Consider the following 26,270-nt stretch of genomic DNA (forward strand, 5'->3'; position numbering starts at 1 on the left):
CATTGGAAGGGCTATCCTAAGGAGGAGAGAACCTGGGAGCCTGACTACCACATACATGCTCATCTTGTAAAGAGGTTCCATCGTTTTCAGCCAGGCAAACCGGGGGGACCCCCAAGGAAGAGGGGGTATACTGTCAGGAATCGAGGGTGGAAGCTGTGGGATCGATGGACGCTCTAGTCCTCACCCAAGATGGCTGCCTTCACTATAAATTTAGGCCCCGCCTCCAGCTCGGCGCGTTGTATCTGTGTATTGCTTACACTTCTACCAGCGCTCCGAGTAGCTCGTTACTTATTTCCGAGTATTCCTCCTAGCTCTCGTTTTCGGCGTGAGCTTGTTATTTTCTCCTGTGTCCCTCTACCCTTTCTGTCCGCTCTGTGTTCTAGTTATATGTAGTTTCTCGTAACCTACTATCTGTGTTCAGCCTTTCTCGCTCGCGATCCTTTTCGCGTTCCGCTTCTGACTTACCTTCTATTTACTTTTCTCCACTTGCGAATCCCTTCGCACTCAGCTCCTCGCTCTGCCTTTCTGAATCCTTTTTCTCCGATCGCGATCCCTTTCGCGTTCCGCTTCTGACTTACCTTCTGTTTACTTTTCTCCACTTGCGAATCCCTTCGCACTCAGCTCCTCGCTCTGCCTTTCTGAATCCTTTTTCTCCGCTCGCGATCCCTTTCGCGTTCCGCTTCTGACTTACCTTCTGTTTACTTTTCTCCACTTGCGAATCCCTTCGCACTCAGCTCCTCGCTCTGCCTTTCTGAATCCTTTTTCTCCGCTCGCGATCCCTTTCGCGTTCCGCTTCTGACTTACCTTCTGTTTACTTTTCTCCACTTGCGAATCCCTTCGCACTCAGCTCCTCGCTCTGCCTTTCTGAATCCTTTTTCTCCGCTCGCGATCCCTTTCGCGTTCCGCTTCTGACTTACCTTCTGTTTACTTTTCTCCACTTGCGAATCCCTTCGCACTCAGCTCTTCGCTCTGCCTTCCGGTACATTAAACTGCTTGCGGCCTCTATCTGCTTCGGTGTCCGAAGCATCTGACACTCCCGGCATTCTGAAGTGTCCTGACTTTGAAGAAAGCTCTCACCTTTCAATCCATCATAACTGAACCTTCTTCATCTCCGCCTGGGAGAACCTGCCTTATACCTGGCCTGGAACCACTCCTCACCTAGCCTGCAGATCTTCGTTCAAGGGTTTTTTCTGCCGTTCCGGCTTTTTCCCTTGGGCACCGAGGCTGGCCCACTGGGAGCCCCCCACGGCAGGTATCCACTTCTGCCACGGTGGCCTCCGGAGGGGCCAGACCTTACTTGCACGATAAGAAGGTTAGATCACCTAAGGATCTTATCTCTAACAAGAAGAAGGAACGACCCCGGATCCGGACTACGGTAAAGGACTCAATATCAGAAGATTCAGGTGAGGAGAAGGGGGAGGTGGAGCCGAAGTCTGACACCTGGCCCATGACCCTATCAAGTGTGCCTTACAAACCCTGCATCTAAAGAGCACACAGAGGACATTGCTGCCCCACATTGCTGCTGCACAATCCACACACGCCAGCCGGGCAAGTCACAGCAAAACAACCCCAGGAGAAGGCAGTGCACCACAAACCTTCCTGGCGCCACCACAACCAACATCAACACGCCTAACACAGCAGAAACACTGAGCACCAACCCCAGCCTCTGGAGCAAAAGAGCTACAGCCCAAGGGAGGTTCAAAACATAAAAGCATCAGCACCTGCACTCACACCACTACGAGGACACCGACGGGGCGCCGGCACACCCACGCTGAGCACAGTGACTACAGACCCAGGCATGCCGCAACATGACAGATGACGTTGCAACACCGCAAAGGCTAAAAGGGTGTAATCCTGACACTAGCACGTGGCTAGACATCACGCAAAGGGACACTCATGCAGCCATTCCGACCTTTTGGTCCACGTACCGGCCTCCGATGGGAGTTGTGGATGCAACAATTTGAGCTATGCCTCCTCACACGGCAAATCGATAGTGGGGAAATGAAGATAGCATTCCTTATGCTCAATCTGGGCATGATGACAATCCGAAAATTCAACGCCCTACAAACCGAGGCACATGGGACGACTATGAGACGGCAAAAGACATACTGACAAGAAAATTCAAACTGAAGGTCAGCTCCGACTTTGAGAGGTTTAAGATGAGCCAGACGAGACAACGCCCGTAGGAGAGCAAAGATGACTTCCACAGCCACCTGGGGGAAATGGCACTGGCCTGCGACTTCCCAAATGAAGAATTCTCAGTAAGACAGCAAGTCATACACGGTTTATCTTTGGAAAAACTCAGACGCACCATCCTCGCAGAAACATACCTCCCAGTGGACACCATCCTGCCCACGGGGCGACTATGGGAACAAGCGGATGAACATGAAACCGAGATGGAGAAAATCATAAGCTGCCTGCCGCTAGACATGGAGCTAACAAAGAATGACATGGCGACAATCAACGCCCTAAGGCAACCGAGACCCCGACAAAGCCAACCCGCCACCCGGCCGAAAGGCTGCATATGGTGTGGAGGACAGCACAGCAGGAGTGAACCATGCCCAACATATGGCACCAAGTGCCACAAGTGCGGAAAACTCTACCACTTCACGTCAGTGTGCCTGAGCTCCAGACAATCCAAAGACTACTCACCCCGGGAGTTCGCCCTGCCCCACAAGACCGTAGCAGGATCCAGTCGACCGTCCAGAGCGACGAGATCACCAGCATAAATGTCATCCAGGCAGGTCGTGCAATGGCAGAAGTGGACACGCTGAGCCATTGACGGCAAAAGCACTGACAGCTTCAGCAGCGAGGATGAGCAATCCAGCAGGGACCAGTCCCCAAACGCTGACAAACCCTGCCACCGCAGAAGGGAGAAGACACACATGATCTCTGCAGTAAAACCCGGACACAAGAATCAACCCTGTGTGTCACGGCAGTGCACCATACTAATGGGGGAGATCCCAGTAACAATGATGACCGACACAGGGGCCACCGTGAACATCATGCGGTCATCCAAATTCAAAAAACTTGACCCAAAACCTAGGCTTCAACGACGTTCAGTCCTGTTCTACGCCTACGGCTGCAAGAAGACCCTCCCTGTGGTCGGGTACATAAAGTCAACCCTCTCCCACCGAGGAATCAGCTGCAGAACCCGCATCCACATTGTAGACACCGGCATAGAGACACTACTCAGTTGTGCAACAGCGGAACACCTGGAGGTCATCCAGTTCAACCTCGCCGTGCAATCGGAAGACATAGAACATCTGTTGACGAAGCACAAGAACCTAGTCACAGGAATCGGCTGTCTCAAGGGCAGGTCGTGAAACTTCGTATCGACCCCACCATTGAGCCACGGGCGGTACGTCACAGGGGAGTACCATTCCACATGAGAGCTGCAGTGGAAGCAGAGCTCAAGAAACTCAAGGATCTGCAAATCATTGAGAAAACTTCAGGGCCCACCCAGTGGGTTTCACCAATGGTGTTCACAGCCAAACCAAAGTAACCTAATGCAGTCCGCATATGCATTGACATGCGACTACCCAATGCTGCAATAGGACGAGAGAGACACATTACGCCAACAATAGACAAACTGATCGTTGATCTAACAGGGGCAACCATCTTCATTAAGCTTGATCTCCGATCAGGCTACCACCAGATCCGCCTTGCAAAAGACTCACGTTACATCACCACGTTTTCCTCACACCTGGGTCTCCGATGCTACCGCCGCCTCAACTTTGGCATCTCCTCGGCGGCGGAGGTCTCTCAACACGAAATACGGAAGGTCCTACAAGACCTGCCAGGAGTGACAAACATCAGCGACGATATCCTAGTCTACGGCAAGACAGAAGCCGAACACAGCAAACGACTTGCAGCCACCCTTCAACGACTAGAGGACTCAGGGCTTACGCTCCACGAGGAGAAGTGCGAATTTGGGAAACGATAGCTGAGCTTCTTTGGCTACGTGTTGCATGAGCATGGAGTGTCACCCGACCCTAGCAAAGTCTGCAACATCAAGAACGCGCAAGCTCCAACCACAGCGACGGAGGTCCGCAGCTTTCTGGGCATGACTACCGACTGCGGCCGCTTCATTCCTGACCTAGCCACCTCCGCCGCTCCCCCTACGAGAATTTACGAAAGCCAAGGCCCCTGGGAATGGGGCATGGAACAAGAACAAGTGTTCAAGAAGATCAAGGACTCCCTCTGAGGTGACGCCACCATGGCCTTCTTTGACATATCCTGCACAACAGAACTGCTTACCGACGCTAGTCCAGTAGGTTTAGGAGTGGTGTTAACACAGAAGGACAAAGCGGGAACAGTCTTCACCATCGCATTCGCGAGCAGGGCGCTAACACCAACAGAAAGAAACTACGCCCACATTGAAAAGGAGGCGCTGGCAATTATATGGGGGTGCAAACACTTCCACGTGTACATCCTGGGGCACCCGGTGAAGGTGATGACAGACCACAAGCTGCTCATCCCCATCTTTGGAGGATCCGCACCACACCACCCCGCCAGGATCGAGCGCTGGCTACTGCAACTACAACAATTTGACCTGGACGTTCAGTCCCGAACAGGTGCTGACAATCCGGCAGATTCCTTCGCCCGGCCACCACCACCGAACATGAAGCTGAGAAAGTGATGGAAGAACATCTGTGCCAGATTATCACGTACGCCAGGCCAAGAATCATGAAAGTCAAAAAAATCCAGGTCGAAATGGATAAGGATCCATGTCTACAACTCGCAAAGGCAGCAATCCTGTCAGGCGAATGGAAAACGTTTCTGACAGCAGTTTCAAGAAAAACAGCCCCAGCTCAAGAACTGATACAGGCTCTTTTTGGGATACGCCACAAACTATCCATCTCACTAGATGGCCTCAGTGGCGTCGCTAGAGGGGTGGCATCGCTAGACTGGGGCCTGGGGGGGCCAGGGCCCCCCCTGTGAAACCCTGTGCCCCCCCATGTGCCCACCCTACCTAAAACGAGCAGTGACCATGTTCTCCCCTTACTTTTGTATGTGTCCCCCTACTTATGACTTTGGCCCCCACTGTGCCCCTCCTAAATTTGATTTCTGGCGACGCCACTGGATGGCCTGATTCTGAAAGGACATGGGATCGTGCTGCCCACCTCCCACCATGAGAGAGCCCTCAGGCTGGCGTATGAGGGACACCAGGGCATAGTGAAACGCAAGCATTCCTAAAGTCCCGCGTATGGCTAACCAACATGCAACGCAAAGTCATAACACTCGTAGAAGCCTGCACTGCATGCTTATCCACGCACCGACCAGGGCCACTGGAACCCATGGAATGCCCCCACCGGAGCGATCGCAGGTGGGATGCTACAAGCATCGATTTCTGCACGATTGCGAACGAGTTGTACCTATTCGTAGCGATCGATGAACACATCAGATACCCAGAAGTCGAACCGGTCGCCTCAACAGATGTCACATCCGTGACCACGGCTCTGGAGAAGATGTCTGCGACACACGGCATCCCATCCTCGATCCGGAGCCACAACGGGCCCCCCTTCACGAGCAAAAGATTCAGAGCCTTTATAGACGATCTAGGAATACGCCATCACCACATCATCCCATACTAGCCACAAGCCAAAGAGGACGCCGAAAGATTCATGGCCTCGATCAACAAGACAGTAAGAATTTTCAGGGATATAGGTTGGTCTTGGCTCCGAGAGCTCTGCAGGTTCCTTCAACACCACATCAGGAGCGAGGGGAACACTACTAACTCCGGAAACAACTAGTGCCGTCAACCTGACTGCAAGGCTATGTACTGAATGGTGTCTACATGCAAAAGAGGGAGCTGAACTATAAGATGAGTTCCACCAGACGGCCGAAGAGAACCGGGTCTCCACAGCTCTGATTATGAACATGTGTTAGTTATCTGATGGTTTATATGGTTGGTTTGTTTATCTGAAGTTGAAAAGGGATGTGATGCCCACATGACCCTTGTCACGTGGATGAGACAATAAAGGGAGGCGGAGCTTGCCGAAAAGGCAGTTCCCGCTCCAGACACTGTCAGAGCCGTCTCTGTGTCCTTCCTTGCTGCGCACAGCGCATACATGCCAACCCTCCCGATTTAGGCGCGAGACTCCCGACTTTTAAGTAAAAAATGCATCTATTTTTCACGTTCTCCCGCTTGTAATCATTCTAGCCCCAATGTATTCCTATGGGGAAATTTACATCTCCCGATTTCCCTTATGAAATCTCCCTACCAGGTGCATCGGAATGTTGACATGTATGCCAGCGGCCCACCCTGCAGCCCGGCCCCTCCTGTGGCCGAGATCACAACAGGGAAAGAGGAGAGCTCTGCATTATTGTGCAATCTCGGAGATTAGTATACATATACACACATCATCTAAACTGATATACAGAGATGCAACGTGTAGCTGTGCTGTTTCCACTATGCTTACAGACCTACAAGGCCAGCATGTGAAGCACTGTAAGCTAAAAAGCCAGGATGGACTTAGATTGAAACTGGGTGACATGAGGCATTGTGGCAATTATGACATTTTAACACATACAAGTATGAATACAGAATGTGTTTGTAAAGCAATTTCACCATTTATGTAACTCACAAAGTAAAAGGCATAAAGATCACTCTTGGGTTATAACAGGTGAGTAGGCTTTGAGTTTTTTAGACTGTTTTTCCTGAAAGGTGTAAAATAACTCCTGGAAATTGAAAAACACATCGACAAGGACAAGCACCTAGCTGCGGATTAGTCACACTCCCAGGTGGCTCCATATCACCAGAGATGTCATGTTGCAGTCCTGGGCTTCCATTTCTCCATCAATTACCTTCTGGGAGGCGTAGTGTTGGGTCATTTTAATTTACTAAAGTGTACTGAAGCCAAATCTAAGCCCAGGTCCGGGGTAGAGTGTTGCAGGTTATATAGAGTCACCTGGTAACACTAAGCTATATAGGTACAGTTTGATTTTGGTACAAACTTGTCATGCTTTTCCTGAAATCGGTTCTGCAAAAGTAGGAAATTGCGATTGTTTTTCCCATTCCGAAGCAGAGTTAAAGAAATTAAGAACAACGGGTATCATCCGTGGACTTGTCGGCAAGGTACTGTGAACATATCCTTTCAGGTAGACCTGCCTCTTTAAATTCGCCCAAAAAGAAGTCTGATTAGTTCCAGCGAAAGGGCTCGGCCGCTAATTAGTTTCAGCACCTGTGTCACGCAGGCGAGCTGCGCGTCGAGAGCCGCGAGAACCATCCGACAAGGAAGCCTCCGAGGCCGCCCCAAGCACCCGGGACGCCATGCCGACCTCCTCCAGCCACCTCTGGGCCTGCTTCTTCTGCTGCCCGGGAAAAGGTGCAGCTTCTCGTCTTAGCGGGAAAGGGCTTCCTAGGCGCCGAGCTGCGGGTTTTATCTCGTTAAAGAAAGAGTCTGGGGAGGAGGGGTCGCTGTCTACTTTCGATTGAATGTATTGTCGTTGGGTGGACGAGTGTTTTGTTCTGCTCAGGATCGAACATGTGACGCAGGCCGCGACCTTGATTTCTGAATTTTCTAACCACAATTTTAGTCTTGGCTGGAGTATGTACGGTGTAGTTTGGGGGTTGACAATACGGGGGCAAGTCTGGGGGTTGTCGGGAGGAGTAGCTGAGTGAGTTTTAGAGCATATATTTTGGTGCCGCGGTTGAGAGGTGCAGCGCTTGGTTGCATTTTTATTTCTGGGGGGAGGTTGGGGGTGAGGGCGACAGATCGTGTGTGACGGTGTACATGTACAAAACCACTCCGACGTTTGGGGTCTTTGCGCGATGTACAGTTCTCTGGAGGCGCAGCTCTTGTGTTAAGAAAGGGGCAGCATTTATTCGAGATGACTAGTCAGCATCCAGAAGTTTAAGCAGTTACTGTAAATGCACCATCGATCTTCTATGTAGTCTGGGGGGGGGTGTTGGTGGCGTGGCAGTTCTTTGTGGTGTGGCTTCTGTCGGCAGTGTCGGGCTAGTACCTGTGTGAGGTGTAGCTCAGAGAAGAGGCACTACATGCTTGAGGGAAAGGCAGTGAGGGGGGGCGAGGGGAGGCGGTTGTTGTTAGCTCGTGCCAGGTGCAGCTCTTTAGTGCATTGATACCGTGGTATCTCTAGTGTGGAGACATTGCCCCCTTCCCCCCCCCTTCCAGTGAGCAGTAGAGGGCCTGGTGCTGGGCAAATGCACCAACTGTGAAACTCCTTACATTGTAATGAGTTCCTTTCTTGTCCACTGGAGTCAGACCAACTGTGTGCTGTGCTATGTCACTCTACCACTCCTTGAACATGTCCTCTTCTCACGTTTGCATCAGCTTTGAGTGGATAATGTGCTAATTGCATGGGAACTGATGGGGAGTAGGGTTGATCTCTCACCAGTCCTCAGAAAACAACCTGCCCACAGGACCTTTCCCAAAATTCTAAAGACCTGGCTCTTCAACTAACACAGCACCTTCTAAGACTCACTACTCATCCTGATGCATAACCCTCCCCCCCTCTTTTCTCACCCTCTGCCGTTCTTTTTCATCAATCTAACTAGCTCGTAGCTATCCAAGGTTTTTGTGCACTGCAAAAATAAATAAATCGGGCAGTAAGACTGGATGCTTTGTCTGTTGTATAGTGGCCTATCATTTTGTAAATGCCATCATGCTCCACATATTAATGTTGTTTTGACCTACTTTTACCAGTATCCATCTAGAAACGGTTGACATCACATTTTTATGTATTTATTTTATTTGTGCTTAAAGAGTGCCGAAAACCGGCAGGCATCAGGGCGCGTAAACGCAAAACATACAACAAAAACATGACTGGGACATCTAAGTTAACAAGCTCTCCTAAGCTCTGTGGTTGATTTATTTGAGCAGCTGGGTTTTGAGGAGCTTCATAAAAGTTGGGTAATTATCTTCAAGACAGAGGGAGTGGGGCAGCTTATTCTGGGAAAGCTCTGCCTGAGCCCATTACTCAGCTCAACGAGGGCACTTGTACCCTGCCATGTGCTTCTGACCTCAGTGACCGATTCAGAGTGTAGCTTAAGATCTTTTTCTTAAAGTATGCTGGTGCTGAGCCATGCAGGCACCTGTGCACTAAGGTCAAAGATTTAAAGAGGATCCTGTCTTTGATCCTGAGCCAGTGCAGTGCCTTCCTTCCTTCACACACAATCTCTTTTCTTAATCCTTTTAATGACGCGTACAGCGTTATTTTCCATAATCTGACATCTCTCTAAGCCTTTCTTTGAGGCCGAGGAAATGCGAGTTGCAATAGTTCAGTCCAAGCAGGACAAGGTGGTTGCCCTGGCAATGGTGGCAGAGTTCTTGTCGCTTAGGAGCGGTCGTATGGCTCTCAATAAGCGTAGATCGTAGGAGTTGTTTTTGTGTAGGTAGTTCACCTGGGCCTCTGCTGCCATAATCATCCCACGGGTTTCAACCTAAGCGGCCACTTGGATACATTAATCTTTAATATGGAACAACTCCTATTCTGTGCTTAACTTGGCTCTTGCTTGATGGGTGCCAAAAATCATCAATTCTGTCTTACTATTCAGACACATCCAGTTGCCCTCCATCCATTTTTCTATGATGCTGTATACTGCTGAAATTTTAGCACTGTCTGTATGGTAATTTCCAACCAGCACCAGCTGGGTGTCGTTGGCGTAGTTAGTGAAAAATACGCCAACGCTTTCCAGTAGATCACACAGACATCTCATGTACAAATTAAAAAGTAGGGGAGACAAACTAGCTCCCTGTGGAACCACATAACTTATGTGGGCTGTCTTGGAGAACTTTTCCCCCTCAGTGTACTTTTGCATTACGGTCCCCCAGAAAGGATGTCAACCATGCCAGTGCTATCGTAGAGCACCCCGCCATTTTGTCATTACCTGCCTTTTTCTTCATGTGACCCTTCAGACAATACGCAGGCTATTGTCCTCATGCCTCTGTTACTAGGTGTGGGCGTCTTAGGAGCCCATAGTCATTGCCGAGATTATTTACAGCGCGGGCCGTTGCTCCCTGTACAATCTCATGGACTGCGACTTGTGTTGTCTCAAATTTAGAGAGCCGAGCAAGGGACTGTCCTTTGGCCTTGGCGATGGCCTCTAAAACATCTTTGATGCCATAAGGTCAGTGAAGAGTAAAAGAGAAACGGCTATACAGCACTTACCTGTATCACGTATAGGACTGCCACAGACTGGCTTTGCACGTTCGCCCAGGAATTGTAGGGATATGCGAGCAATGGACTAGAGAACACCTGAGACATGTAATTCTAGGTAAGAAGGAAAGCGTGTGTTCAGAGGAGAGTCTCTTCGATTGTACGGGGAAATACAGTAATTAAACACAGAGCAGTGCTTACCAGTTCTCAAGACAATGAAATACAAAATGTCATATTTACGAACTTTAGTTATTTAAAGAGGGCAGTGCTAACAGGGCAGTGCTAACAATCTAAAAAGGAGCGAACAAGGCAACTAGCAATAATCATTCTGCAAATTGATAGCACTTTATGCCTGTGTTTTTTTTTTTTTTTTTGGGTGGAGGTATAAGCCCTCTACTTACCCACAATCCCCAGTAATTTTTCTCCTGCCAGCCTCTTAATGCTTTTTGATTCAATTATTCAGGGTGCTGTTGCCCCTCTTGGCCTCTAGAGACTTGCTCACTCTCTCGTACATAGACTTCATACACTTTTAATAATTTGGCTGTTGCAGATGTTTTCTTCATCCTATTCTAAGAGGAATGTCTCGCATTCAGGGCATATCCGTATAACTCTCCTTGTATCTTGCAATTATTCCTCAAAATAGTATCCTTGATCCTAGACCAACCTCGACTCATTAATGTTTTGCACACAAAATGTGTTTCCACCATTTCCTGATTCTGCAGCTTTGGTCTGGTAGCTTAGTTGAACTCTACATGAGCCAGTGTCCATTTTCCTATTGTGGCCGTCCTTGCTACAATATATATTCCTTTATAGCAGTCTTGCATTACTGCATATTTACAGTTATTGACCAGTAAGTTACTTCATTCTTCTTTATATCCATGATTACTTTAGCTTTTATGTTTCTCTTGGTGCTTCAATTACATCGTCACTTAAGTATTTTCATATCGTTTCAGCACAGGTTCATATATCTTCATGACATCACTCTGCCCTCGTCAAATTTCAATTAATGCTCCATGATGCCCATAGGTGCGTGCTGGCATCCTTTAACACTTTCATTGCGAGGGTCCATTTTATATGGCTGTCGAGTGCATAACGTCTCTCATACCCTTGATGTGGTAGTGGGATTGCACAAGGGGTCCCAATCCTAGCCTTTCATCTGCTGTTCTAATATGTTTGTGGTGAGGGGGCGGGAACTAGTGAGAAGGCATTCTCCTGCTCCTTTACAGGGTTTTGAGTCCTTTTAGGGTTACAGTGTCGTTCTGTTGGGGGTGTGGATGCTTCCTGGGCTGTAGCTTTGGGTGTTCCTTTGGGTGTTTTTGGCGTGTCCGCTTCTTATGTCCTTCAGGCTGGCTGTGGGAGTCCCTTTGGTTGGGTCCTTTGGTGTTGGAGTCCTGTCTGTGGCCCTGCTGTTGTGTGCTCTGGTCCATGACTCGGTGCATTGGGGTATTTCTACTATGACTGCCTTCTTTTCTTTGGGTCCTTCCACCAGTTTCTTGCTTGAGTATGCCTCATAGGTGAGTACTGGGAAGAGGAATGCGGATTGAATGCTGAGATTACTTACCAATAATCTTCATTACTCCTAGTCCTACTCTTCCTCGTCACAGTACTGCCGACCCTCTGCACCCTCATATGGTGTGGACAAGCCTGTGATCTTTCTGGTCTTGCTCTGAACTGGGGATTATGGGTAAGATGGAGGTTTTATACCGCCACAAAAAGATCTGTTTGGGAGGCGGAGCCTAATAAGTGATTACTGTGACCAGGAAGAGTAGGCCTAGAAGTAACGAAGATTGCGGTAAGTAATCTGAGCATTATTTATGTTGTAGAACTTTTCTATCGTCAATTAAAGGTGATCCCTGACATTTCCTTTTGATGCTCGGCCCACCCTTCATCGGCCACGATTCCTGGAGACGCCACTGATTTTATATGCTTCAGGCTCTGTAGTGGAACAGTTGTTTGTGTGTTGAACTTGACAGGCGTTTAATCCCCAGGAAGTGAAATACTTTGTGCACAGGGATAGTATTTGTGTGTGGAATTCACTGGTGGTGAGGCTCAGGCAGTGTGTTGTGCTCTGAGAGCCCAACTGGCCCATAGATTCGGGGTTTGGCCAGAAGCACTTTAAGACAAGATAGCAGCACCTGTGAGATGGGTGGGGTGCAGATTAATACTCCAACACCAAATCAATAATGACAACTCGACGGTTTGGCAAAGGGAGTCCGTTTAATGACACATACAAAAAAATGGGGAGTTTCATGAATATCAGCGGATGTGTGATCTTCTCTTTCGCTTCACAACTCCAACGAACTTCATAAAAAACATAACATTTATACTGAAAACTTGTCATCACTGACGTTTTAACGCTTAAACGTTGGCAATTCTATTGGTTTAGGAAAGGTAACTTTAATATAGGTACTATATCTGTAAATGGTAACCGAGTAAGAGGATTCAGTAAACGCTGTCAAGTGGGGCATTTAAGCCCTTCCTTCAAAATGGCTACTGCAGACGTCACTAAAAGTATGACGTCCTGTTGGTTCTACTAACTATAGGACCCTAGATTACTTGGCCCATTGTGATTGGGTTGGCAACAACCCCATGCATACTTTTCCACTTTGCTTAGCAGCACGCAGAATGGTCGGCCAGGTGCGGGGTGCCCCTTAGTTCCCCCAATTATTGTTACATCAATCATCACTTTAGTGGCCATGTGTCAATTATTTCACTGTGATTGGCCTCGAGACTGCATATCCTGTCTGGAAAAGTTCTGATGTCTTTGTCTGGCCTGCTGCCATGCGTAGGTGTGACACTCTTGCTTCTTTTTGCTCAGCTGGTCGCATGATTCAGACTCCGTGAATTTGCCTCTTCTCCACATAATTTGTGTATTTGATTTTTGTTTCACCCACCACCTGCCTTTTGTCTTTTTATCTTGACCTTTCAGAAGCAGGATATTCTGTTCTTGGCTTCAATTAATTGTAGCTACCGTTTGTCTATTTTACTGATCCGACCTTGGCTTTCCTGGCACTGTTTCCCTCTGCTGAGTTTCGCTTCTGCCGCTTATTCTTGATTTTACTAAATATGAAGCCCTTCTCGTGTGGCCTTTAGTAACTTGGGTTGATTTTGCTTCTTGTGCAAATACACTTATATAATGTACTTTGAGGTAGATATGTGGTTCTTGCCGCACTATCTTTCTATAACTGCAGTCTGGCTAAAAGGAACCACAATCCACATTTTTATGCCAGGGGGGCGTTTAGCCACCTTGAAGAGGCTACCTTTAATAAGGTAGCTTTCGATCTATAGCTTACCGGGAGTCCTTGTTGTGCAACCAGTGCTAAGATAAACTGATCCATATGATAATAGGGACTCCATATCAGGGACTCAGTAGTCCATTGTCTGCTAAAGATCAGGTAGAGGCAATGTCCGGTACAAGTGAATGAAGAGACCTAAGCTGATAAAGATCTCATAATGAGTTTCCTAAGAGCAGGAGTTTATTGGTGTCCAGGACTGTTGAGGATAATAAAATCCTCAAGACTGAGGAATGGACGATGGCATAAAAGTCTCCAGATGACACTTCAGAGAAAATAAATACTTCTGAAGACTATCCCAGGAAAGGTCTTGAAGTTAATAATGGATAGAAAAGCCTTACAAATGACAGCAATACTGCCTCCCCTGTGAGTTGTTCTATTGATCTATTTGATGGAAAATTCTTCTGCCATCAAATGATGAAACGGAGCATGCAAGTCTTCAGTCATCCATGCTTCAGTAATAAAAAGTACATCTAATTTACAGTATATTAAGAGAATTTGTAATGGAGTACTTATTCTGACTTGATCTGCAATTTATCAAGGCACAATCTTAGATTGTCTGTGAATACAGGTTTTCTTGTTCTCGAGACTAGGAGTAGAGGGAATGTGACTTCTTTGGTTATATTATGATGGTTAGAGTTGTGTAAAGTATCATGCTTTTTTTCAAAACCTTTTTGTACAGTGGCATGACAAAAATGTGCAAAGGTCGATTCCTGGAAATGTGCATAGCGTGGGGCTCACCTCCAAGTGCGTGTGAGATGCATAGACCCTAGTGAGGGTGGAAGATGAGTGTCTTTTGTTGAGGGCAGCATTGGCACACTTTCCACTCTTGGGGGCAGGGTGAGGGATTGAACAGTGGTGAGGGCACCAAGTGGACCAACTGTAATGCCAGTAAAAATGAGATTTGTGTCATGTTTGGCAGTACAGAAGGTGGATTCTAGAACCTGCAGCTCCAGCGTATGCTGCTTGAAGGCTGAGCTCCATGTCCTGCATTCATCTATTTTGAAATCACCTGTGGTGGCAGAGGAAAAACACAGAAACTTTACAGCCTTCAAAGAGCCAGAAAGGAGAGGAGGTGAACTGCGAGAAAAGAGAAGATAAAATTACGCAACTCCTAATGAAGGTGACTGCAGAAATCAAGACTATTTTTTTTTTTTTTTTAATACTTTCTTTTAACCTAAAAGGTTTTTAAAAGGTTTTGTGCTCGGACTCTTCGCTTCTGGGTTTTTACAGTTTGCAGTTTACTCTACACGTCTTCTTTGGTTGTAGTCGTGAGTATTGTGTCCAAGATTTTGGCGGTTGCAGTAACCCATGTAGTACGCCCACCTCAGATTAGCCTGGCCCACCAGATCTCTTCATCAAAGATATGAGCCGCTGCTAGCGTCGTCTTCAGGTAAGAATTTCTTATAGACTCTACGCCTGGACAAGTTAGGAGTAAGTGTCTTGTGTGAAATCAAGACTATGCTTTTGGCCTCTGAGGACGGATACAATGAGCTATCTGGCAAGATTGCCACTGTGGAAAGCCACCTAAACACGATGGATGGTGACTCCCGAAAAACGCTGATCAATAAGGGAATTACAGATTCATGTGGAGAAGCCGACTATCAGATGCTCTGAGCAAGAGAATTTCTCATGGAGAAAGCATGTACACGTAGCAGGGTTTCCAGAGAAATTTGAACATGGCTGCCCTGTGAATTTTCTGGAAAAGGCTTTGATAAAAATGCTTCATCTGGATCCAAAGACCCCTCTGGAGATTGAAACGGCACATAGATCTTTGGGTCCTAAAATCACTTGGCCAGAGACCAAGGCATTTCATCATAACATTTCTGAGGTTCCCTGTGCGAGAGCTGGTATTGAAAAGGCAAGGGAGAGAGGTGATTTGACCTGGGGAGGTCATGACATCGTCATCTTTGGTGACCTAAGTCAAGATGTGGCGAAGGAGAAAGTAAGAACCAAACATTTAAAATACATGGTATATCCAGCGATCTTGAGTGGTGCTGAATGGCCAAGTGCACTCTTTCACAGATCAGGGGGCAGAAGCATTTTTTTTTTTTTTTACAGATTTGGACCATCATCCCATGGAGGAAACACCCAGCCAAAGCGTTTGATTAGTATCAAAGAAGAAAAGATGATCTTCTTTTGCAATTCATGGAAGTTTATATATTTACTCATAATGGTTTGACTGTCATTTTTAGCCTTTATTTTACTTATTAGTATTGATATAAGTTGGAACGCATTGCTGTTGACACCGTTTTAAAAATGTATTTGTCTAAAGTGTGGCCCGCGGAAGAAATCCTAGGTGAGGAAATGACCTATTGTTTTGGCACGCAGCATAAGCAACGTAACGACAACGTATGATCAGGCTCATGCACTTTTTTGAGGAAAGATACGTGTTCGGCATCTCAGCTGTTGCATTAAATCTTGCCGGGTTTCGTAGTGGTGACAGTAAAGAAGGTATCTTGTTATTACTAATCACAGGCTTTCGCCATCCCTGCCTAGACTCCGGGTTTAACCCGGAAGCTCAGGTTTTTTTTGCACTCTTCTCTGCATCTCCAGGGAGGATCGTCGAATCTCTGGGTTTTCTGGAGACTACGGATGGCCCAGTGCAACGCACGTCTGTGCCGACGGAAAGGAAAGCTGCAGATCAGGTTTCTGGACCATTTCCAGACTTGCTACTGGGGTGTATTGTTAGTCATTCCCCCACTGCGCCGAACATTATAAATAGCAATAGAGCACCTTCTACTCCTACGCCTCAAGGGGCTACGCAGAGGCCACACCACTCGGCAAAGTAGCTGGGCCATTATTCAGCCAGATTAGTTTAATTGCAAAAACAAATGAAGACACCCCCAGCTCTCGCGGTGGGTCCGGCTCCCTAATGGAATGCTTGGGCTCTCAAAGGGTGTTAATGAAGGCGAGAGAGGCAAATGGGAGAACGGCTCTGCAGAATAATAAAGGCCTAACAACTCTAGAAACTGCAGCTATTTTATTTACAAAAAACAATATTGCCTGTTTACGGCTTCATCGGTTGCTTAGTCTTAACTTCACAATCATTTAATCAACCTTGCAGATTCTGCCTACTTTTATTAAGAAATTTGATTATCAGTCTCCAGCTTGGAAAGGGGGCGGGGATCCGATGACATCAGTCTCTGGGTTTTCTTATGCCAAATGTAGGCAGATATGGCTTTCGCATGGCATGTTTTTAATTTTTTCTTTTACCCCCCCCCTTTCTTGTTCGCGTACCACAGTGAATATAAGTCACAGACGCGGTCAAATAACGGAACCCTTGCTGAGTGTGTACAGCCAAGCTTCCTATAAATATAGGGAATCTCGGTAATTGCCTAAACAACGGTTTGATTATAGTGAAGTTTCCGTAATATGCAATCGATTCATCAGTCACTATAAATCGGCTTCATAAATACTTTGACACAACCTTGGTGGCTATGTCAGTTTAGATAAGAGGCAAACGCTGTTTACTGGATCCTGTTGCAGCATTCTGAGTTTAGACAGGGAGTTAAGATCTTTTTACACAGTAGTGTATTTGCTGAAGGATACAAGCTGAAGCTCTCAGACATATCTACATGCTGAACTTTATAGCGACTTGACATACTATGGTGTATTTCCCTCTGATGGGCCATGCCGTGCATGTTCGATGGATTTAATATGTGGGGAGAGGTGATGTTGAGGTTGCTGGAAAAGAAACCTGATTTATACTGTGCGCGCGAGATTGCGTATGCATAATCTGAATGCGCTGATTGATGCTTATGGGCGCCAGCAAATGGGGAATGATCAGACTGATCATACTAAGTGCCTCAGGATTGCAATGTCTTTGAAACATGATTCAAACCACTAACATCGTGCAGTCTGGTCAATGATGCGTGCTGTACTCTTCAGAACATGTGCTTTCCATTCCCAATTTTAATTGGTTACTAAATCTTCCTTTTAGTTGATAAGGACTTTTACTTTTGCGGTGGCATCCATCATAGTGAAGAGTTTGTTTTGGATTTGTATTTCATAAAATGTAAATGTTATTAAAATGAAGTTAGGGGAGATGTGGTAAGGGAATGTGCAAATAGGGGGGGATAGATCATATAATCAAAGAATTGGTATAGGTTATAGCCTTTTGTGCCGAAGATTTCTTTTGACAATTCAGAGCATCTTGCAGTTCCAACAGTGATTGTAAAGATTTGGTGGGGTTGATTTCGATGAATGGGGATCTTAGGAGGGGGCGAGCTGGAGGGGTTGGGGGAGGAGTGTATGAGAGAACTTAAGGTTCAGTAATTAGAGGAAGGGAGAGATCCAAGCGGAGCTCACCTGAGAACTTAATTCGCGGAGTAATATACATAATATGATAGATTTATTATAGTGAAAATGCAGTAGCACTTTCCCTGCCAGGAGGGTAATCACTTGTTGCAATTTTATGGACAACATGTGAAACTGTTGTGGATTATTTGACGGAAAATGAATAAAAATTTTGATTCTATTGTTAGTAAAGGGTGAATTAGTCGCAGTATTGGTGGATGGTTAGTTCTGATTTAGTGGGTTAGGAGTGGGAGAGCTAGATGGAGGACGGGTGGAATCGTATGTTAGGGAGATTTTGAGTATACTAAATCTCCTTACTTTTTAAGGAGACAGGAATATGAGGGACTTTCTTACTCGGCATAATAAATGTTGGGATTGGTGAAATTATTTAGGCAGGGGGATAGTCTGGTAAAATGAGCTTTTATAAATAAGAGTGCAAATATGTTTGACAGTGGTCGAAGTGGTCTGCAGCGGTGCTCCTCTACTTCTTTTAATGAAGTTTTACCGTTCCTATACCCTTCGTAACGGTTTCGTTTTAAAATCAGTCTATGAAGAAGTTTAAACCTGCACTTTCAGTGCACTGCACAGGACGTTTCCTTAAAGAGAAGGCACATGTGTTTTGGGGGGTTTATTGCACATGGGAGGGGGCGTGGCGATGGAGTCTGTGGGGAGCGGTTCAGGCCAGTAGGGAACATAGTTCCACTACTTTTCGTACACTTCGACCACTGATGTTTGACTATAGCCAGATTATATTATAGAAGGAATTGGATTGGCAATGAAAGAGGTATACTTTAAAGTAGGGATGGCAGATGCATTTATAACTTAAAAGGAGAATGGTTGTCCACTGCTAACCCTGAGGTAAACTAAGTAGATTGGTGTCCTACAAATCTGTATGAGGCAGTAGTAACTATTAAGGGGAATTATAATGTATAAAGTTGCTCTTAAAACACAATGATTTCTGTGTTTAAGGGTAATGCAAGAGGAAAAGGGATTACTAGTCCTATTTAGAGACAGTTTTTTTTTTTTTTTTTTTTGTATATAAAATAGGATTGGGGGAGGGCGCTGTTATGGGGGGTATGGTTTGGAATGATGAATGTGCAGAGAAATTTGGAACTCCTTGGTTGCTTGGAGTTTCTCTCCGGGTTACAAGATTGTGTTACGTCTAGTTCGTGTTTAGTCTGTTTTACTTATTATTTTGTAATCATACCGCTTAAGATGTCACTAGGGGATAGCTACAAGCTACAGTTTGAATTGTGAATGATCATTAATACAACCTTATAGGAAAAATAAACAAGTTGATAGATTGAAAAGCGAATTAACAATAATAACGGGGAATGTAAAGGGTTTAAACTGCAGGTGATGGCACGGTTGTGGACCGCAAAGGCAGATAGTGTTTTATTTTGCAAGAAACGCATTTTAACAGTTGCAGCAAGACAATTTCGGACTAACTCAAGGTGTAACAGAGAATTGTCTAATTGTTACTCAACGAAGTCTTTGGTGGGGTGGGGGGGTAAGCATTTTGTTTAGGAAAGGTTAAGATTGCTAGGGTAGTGAGGGATGGGGAAGGGCAAAATTATTTTTGCAGACATACCTTACAATGAGAAATCGATCATATTATGGTGCGTTTATGGACCGTGCTTGTCCAGAAAGGACTTTTTTTTTTTTTTGAGTTTCTAAACTATTGTGTGAGATTCAGGGGATATATATCATTTTAGGAGGTGATTTCTTTTTATTTTTATTTTTTTAAACTGTATTCAAGACCATAGACTCGATAGTTGGTTCATGCAGGTATACTAATGTGAGTGCATGTAAAGAGTTTGTCTTTCCTTCAGAAGTTTGACTTGTTGATACATGGAGGGAGATGTACCACATCACTCATTTTCTAGGTTAGATTATCTGCTGACCACAAACACTAATAGATGAGACTCTTTATGTAAATATTAGAGAGCTGGACATTTCGGATCGTGCATCAGTTAATCTTCGTTGAAGATTGATGCAGGTGTGCCATCTTTTCAAAGACGGCGTATGAAATGGGGATATTGAAGGAAAAAGGTGGTAGATGAAATTTCATCGAGTGTGACTTTTTTTTTTTTTAAAGCTACAATCAGGGGAGAACTAATAGGACTTCACGTTTCCGTTAGAAATCCTTGGGTGCACTGAACATGATGGAAGCCAAATTGTTGTCTACAACAAAAATATGCGCAATCAGGGAAGACAAAAGATGGGATAGAGATGAATCGTGTCCAAGAAACCTTAGCAAGTACAACCAATTTGATGGCAGAACAGGGCCTATTCTTTAGAAGGCTGAAATATTGGGAAGGTGGAGACAAGGGTGGGCGATTATTGGATAATAAATTGAAGGTTATAGGTGGAAATTATTTGTTCAGGGAATTGAGAATGAAACTGGCCCGTTAGTGTGGAAGAATGTTGAGCTCTGTAAGAGTTTTAAAGAATATTATGAGAAATTATATATGGAGGAGGAGCAGGACCTGGAGGGACTGTTTGAGTTTATGGATATGAACTACAGAAGACAGTATATCTCTAGAGACTTAAATTGATGTGAATGAAGTCTTGTCAGTGATTGAGCAACTCAAAAATGTTTTGGCAAACAGACTGGAAAGCTGTATCGGGAAAATAATGAATGTCGCAGATACGGTTTATGAATGATAGATTTGGGTACGATAACCTCAGAATGAATCTGTAAACACAGCTCCTGTTTTCATGGATGCCGAGAAAGCATTTGATAGAGTAAACTGGGCTTTCTTGGGAGAATGGGATTTGGAAGTAACTTTGCGGGAATGATTCACTGCCTGCAGAGTGCAGCGAAGGCACGTATTCTGGTAAACAATGAGATGTCTTATGCTTTTAGCCTAATGAGAGGAACAAGACAAGGTTGCCCTTTATCACCATTTGTATTCAATATTGCATTGGAACCACTGATGACTGATACGTAAAGAACAGAGAATTATGGGCTTGCGGTTTGGGCTCAAAGAAGATAAAGTGCTCTTGTATGCTGACAACATTGTTAATTCTTTCAAACCCAGAGGATGGTAGTGTTAGTCTTAAACATTTGAAAGAGAAGGCCAGGATACAAGGTTAATTGGGATAAAACAGAGGTGTTCCCACTTTCCATGTCTTGTAGGAGAGGAGACTTTTCTGACTGGGGCTGTAAATGGTGGTTTGAGGCACATGTACAATATTAAGGGGTTTATCTAACCTAAGATGTGAGGTTGGTAGATTTTAATGTGGCAAAATTAATGGATAATCTTAAAGATATCAGGAAGTGGGAAAGGCTAGAACTAGGAATCTGGGCGAGGATCAATGCAGTTAAAATGTCTCTTACCGAAGGTTCTATATATATATATATATAATGCAATCAATACCTTAAAGAAAAAGATCAAGGGTGAAGGGAAAACTCCAAAGATTCCAAGGTTTATTAAGTGGTACTAAGGAGGGTGGCTTCGGATATCCGGAATTGGAAAATTATTTAGGGGTTCATACTAAAGAAGGTTGCCCTTTATGTGACACCAGAGGCAGAATGTGAACCAGCTTGGTTGACAGTGGAGAGGAATAGACTGTCACAATTTCATCTGAGTAATATCTTTTAAATGGACAAATTACCAAGGGAGCTGTTAAATTGCCATCCATCAAAGTGACTACGAAATGATGGTATGGTGGTTGATTGATTTTAATGGGAACTTATTTCTGAATCACAGGGCATCTATTTGGCACAATCCTGGTCTATGGATTACAAACAAGACACTTAATTGGCGAAGTTGGATTTCAAAAGGGATTCTAAAGATTTGGGGTTTAGTGTGGGATGGGCATATTTTATCATTTGAGGAACTACAAAGGGTTTTTCATTTGGACAATGGGGAAAGGAATAGGTTTAAGGAATTGGAGTCTCTTTTGACTCAATTAAGTATGTTATCTGTGCCAATGTAGAGCCCAACCGGCTCTATCTTTTGCATGTCGCCACGCTCAGTTTCCACATATCTGAATCTCGTACTAATGGACAGCTTTATGATTGATTCATGGAAGAAATTGGTGGGGAAATGGGAAGAAGAATTGGGATGTTGCAGAAGGAAAATGGAGACCTATATGACAGGTGGGATATAAAAGTAAGTTAGGCCTCAAGTTAAGGCTTATACATCAATAAATCTTAGAGCGGTTGTATTGGAAACCAGAACGGATGTGCAAATTGGGATGTGGGAAAGAGAAAGGGACACTTGTTCATATGTAATATTGTTCCCATGTGCCGAAATGCTGGATAGATTTGACATGATTTTGTCAGTAAGTTTTCCAAGAATGTCATTGTAGGTGGTGTTATCGGATAGTGGGCGATGTAAATCTACTCGGTTGTATGGGAATTGGGTTGACAATACTCGTAATAGCAGCAAAGCAGATCTTGAAGGTGCGGGAAAAAGCCACAAGTTGAGAGCTAGGTTGATGATACTTTGGTATTGCCTAATTTTGAGTGATTTATGTTTCAGAGGCAGGGTAGGGAGGGGAAATATCTGTATCTTTGGGCATCCTTTAATGATTTATATGGTAACTGAGCATAAGTTTGAGCAACATGTATGTCTAAGCAGTCTGGAATTGGAGAGATGTGTTTTATTTGTTTTTGTTCTGTGTAAATGATTGTCTTGTGTTCCTGTCTAATGTATAAATGGGTCTTATTGTTGTATTGACATTACTTGAGAAAGAAGAAAATTATTGCTCTAATGGGTAGGGAAAAATAAATAATTTATAGTGCATGCAATAGGGCAAATGCAGATTCTGTAGTTGACAATGTAAGGATGTTTAATATTTCAATTGTATTGTTCAAAGTGTGCATTGTTGTATTTCATGTATTGACTTGAAAACAATAAATATTATAAAAAAACATTTTAAGCTACCTACGCTACACGCAGTTCTGCAAGTGGAAGGGGTGGGCATTCTGTAACGTGGTAGTCGAGAGGACTGCATGTGGCTTTGGATGAGGAATCGATGCATAATTTGTTGTGTTGCAGTGTTAAAACATGCACTATTCTGTAAGGTGTATGTAAGAAACTTGGATGCATTTAACATCTCCTATTTGGCCTGCTATCCAGTGAGGTGTAAGAATGCGAGTTTAATGGTAGTTAAAGGCCTTCTTGTGCTTGGTCTTACCCTGGATGCTTAAAGTGGTGTACCTACCAGTGTCTTTGTAAGAGTAGATTGATCTCTCGGCTGCATTCAACAGTCAACCACTGCATCTGCCCCCACCTGCTGACAGGATGGGATTCTCTGGCACTGTCCTGATTGGTTGACCTCCTACTTCTCAGCAAGACACTATGCAGTCCAGATGACCTGGTTGCATTCTATCCTACTCCACATCTCCTGCTAAGTCCCCCGTTCTCACCATGCGCCATCCTCTCACCGTTCTTTTTAACCTTTTACATGGAGCCTCTGGGTGCTCATCAAAGATCCCAATATAGCCATCCACCAATATGCGGATGATTCTTAGTTGTACATGAGTGAAAAAGCCCACCAGGCATTGGTTGTCTCTAATTACTTGTACATCGTCCATTCCTAGATCTAGACTGCTTACCTCAAACTAAACCCATCCAAGGCTGAATTTGTCCTCCTTGTTCTGCCTGCTGAGTTTACAACAATGGCTCAATGATATGCGCCTAGAAGGATTTGATCCACTACTCTCAGACTCTGCATAATCTTGGCTTCACCATAGACAGCAGCCTGTCCTTCTAGAAACACATAGCCACATTGGCTCACAGAGCCAATAAGGCCCAAACATCCTGGTTCTGGATCTCCACCTTTCGGGGGAAAAAAGCAAACCTTTCATCTTGCGCAGGATTCCTAGACCATAGTCGAGGCCTGTGTGGTCTTGCACATCGATCAGAGAAATGCTTTACTGACCAGGCTCCCAGCTGCTCAGAAATGTATCAACCCGTCCTACGTTAACTACGTTTGCTTCCTCTGCAAGATACTGTTCAAGACTGCATGTATCCTCTACAAAGCAGCCACGAGTAGCACACCAGTGTACCTGGCCACTAAGCTCAATATATCTGGTGGTATATGCTTCTTGCAGAGTAAATTGTCTAACCGGCTTGAATCGCAACTTGTCCACAAAGCGAGGTCATGCAAACAATCCTTACCTTGTCAGTCACCCACCCTCTGGTTCTCCATCCCAGTGTTGGCTCGGATGGCCCCACAATTCTCCACAAATCTCTCAATGTGACTTTCAACAGCACCCGACCATGGACTACCTCTAATGGATGCACATACCGACCCATAGACCTCCACTCGCTGCTGTTAAAAGATAGCAGCCCAAATGTTGGATACCCACACTCAGTACAGCGCTCTACTGCTCTCGAGCTAGGTTATTTATTGTTTAAAGCCCATACCATCATCTTTTCTTTTATGGCAATGCTGTGTCTATCCATGCTGGAAGCATCCCGGGGAAATTGGTGATGCAAGTAATGATGAGAAGTGGGTTTTCATAGAGGGTTTGCAAGAGTTTTTTTTTTATTTTTTATTTTAATAACACTTATTAGGTTTTACACAAACCAACATTAACAGAAGTATAAGAGGCAGCGGGGTTATAAGGTACATCAAACCTATCAAGAAAAGAAAAAGAAGGAAATGTTTTGTGATCTTGAGTCTCACAGGCATCTGTGGTGTGGGAGAGATGAGGGGGGGGGGTAGAGTGGGAGGAAGGGAGGGTAGAGAGTCAAGTCTCAGTACTCGTCCAGCCATTTCACCCATATTTTCTGGAACTTTTGAGGGCAACCTCAACTTAGCATCAATGCCTATATCCCGGGGAAACATTAATGCGTCCACCCAGTTGGTCCCTTTCCCACTTTACTTTAGCCTGGTAAGTTAGTTAAGGGCTTGGTAGAGCGTGGAGATTACCTTGGAGGGGATACGTTCCGGAAGAATGTTTGTTTCGAGGGGGCAGCAGGGGGACACATCGGCTATATCCGGGAACTGAGCGTTTATGGCATGAGCCAGCTGTGCATGTCTAAATCGGTCTATGGGCTGAAAACCAGCTATCAAACTCCAGCAAGCGCCCCTCTTGGATTGTGTGTGTGTGTGTTTCCCCCGCCTTTCCCAGTTCCCAAAGCAGCCAATTCTTTGTATTTCTGGGAGGTGCATGTTGTGCCATAAGGGTTGGGATAGTGTTGGTTTTGTTCCCCACCACATGCATTTATGTGCCTCCTTCCAAGTATGGCGAATATGAAGTGACATTCTTGCCATTCCCGGCACTCTCCCGTTGTCCGCATATAGAGTCTGGAGTGGTGAGATGGGGTGCATAGCTGATATCTCTATGTGGGAGTGTGGTACCCCCATGTAGCCATTCTTTTACCACCCCTGTGTGTGCCGCTAAATAGGTGCGGATGCATGGCAGTCCGATGCCACCCTCCCATATTGAGCACTGCAATGGTGCTAGAGTGATTCTGGGTTGTTTCCCTCCCCAAAGCAATGTGCGTAGGTTACTATCTATTGCTGCGAAGGTTTCAGAGAGGATGGGGAGGGGAGCCTTCTGTAAGACGTACAGGAGTCGTGGAAGTGTCGTCAGCTTAAAAAACACTGCCCTGCCCATTGGTGATGGTGGGAGAGACTGCCAATGAGAGACGTCCCTATCGAATCTGTCTAGTACGGGTTGTAGATTAAGCTGGAGGAACTCATCCAGTGTTGGACCAATAAGTATACCAGATATGTGAAGCCCAGGATGGAAATATGGTATGGGCAGGATTCGGGGATTGCAGCATCTGCTCCTTGAATTGGGAAGTACATGGTCTTCTGAACATTCACACTTAGGCCAGCAAAGTTTTGATATTCTCTAAGAGTTTGGGACACAATCGGGCAGGAGATGTAGGGTCACTGGAGTATATGAGGACATCATCCACAAAGCGAAGTCGATCCTCTCCACCACCCGGCCAGGCAAAACCAGACCAGTTTGTATCTGTTCTGAGTCGCACCTCTCCAGCCAAGCCAGAGTCTTACCTGCCTTATCCACTCTCATAGATGTGGCTCCGGATCGCCCATGAGCGGTTTGGGCATTGTCTAGGGCTATGTTGCTTAAGGCCTCTTGTGCCGTTAATAAGGCCTTATGTGGGCCTAGTTCCCAGCACAAGTGGTTGTTCCTCACCTTCTGACACTTCTTTCAGCGTCTACAATCTTCTGGGTGTGTTTTTTTTTTTTTTTTTTTTTTTTTTTTTCTTAATTTTTTTCTTAAACTATAAGCCGACACTAAGGAAATGGCTTCCCCTCGGAGGGGACCTCTACACCACGTAAAGAAGGCATGCGTGATGATGCACCTTGTATGCCTCACACAGCATAATCGTACACTCCACAGAGCCCTCCTTTACGTCGAAGTATTCCGTGGTCTTATTCTCGAGTCCCTAGGCAATCTCGGGCAACCCCAATATGTGTTCTGGCGGCATCCGGTCTGTGGCCTGCGCACTATAAGCAAAGGAGAGTGATCCGAGATGTAAAATTAATCAATTCTTGCAATGGCCTATGTGCGTTGGAGTAAAACGAAAACCCAGCGTCAGTGGCGTGTATTGT

General features: G+C 45.4%; 1 protein-coding gene across 2 annotated transcripts in view; it reads left to right on the top strand.

Annotated features, from left to right (window-relative positions):
* The first annotated feature begins 7,137 nt into the window (after positions 1 to 7,137).
* The window catches only part of LOC138493150 (uncharacterized), a 311,298-nt gene continuing 292,165 nt past the window's right edge, over positions 7,138 to 26,270 (top strand). Inside the window, exon 1 of one of the 2 annotated variants that reach the window (XM_069620334.1) lies at positions 7,138 to 7,331. In XM_069620334.1, the coding sequence (XP_069476435.1) occupies positions 7,277 to 7,331 (55 nt within the window). In that variant the 5' untranslated portion in view covers positions 7,138 to 7,276. The remainder of the gene's footprint in view (positions 7,332 to 26,270) is intronic. The other variant, XM_069620335.1, reaches the window with a different exon arrangement.

The sequence above is a fragment of the Ambystoma mexicanum genome, chromosome 10, assembly GCF_040938575.1.
Source record: "Ambystoma mexicanum isolate Mex_15411 chromosome 10, UKY_AmexF1_1, whole genome shotgun sequence".
NCBI lineage: Eukaryota > Metazoa > Chordata > Amphibia > Caudata > Ambystomatidae > Ambystoma > Ambystoma mexicanum.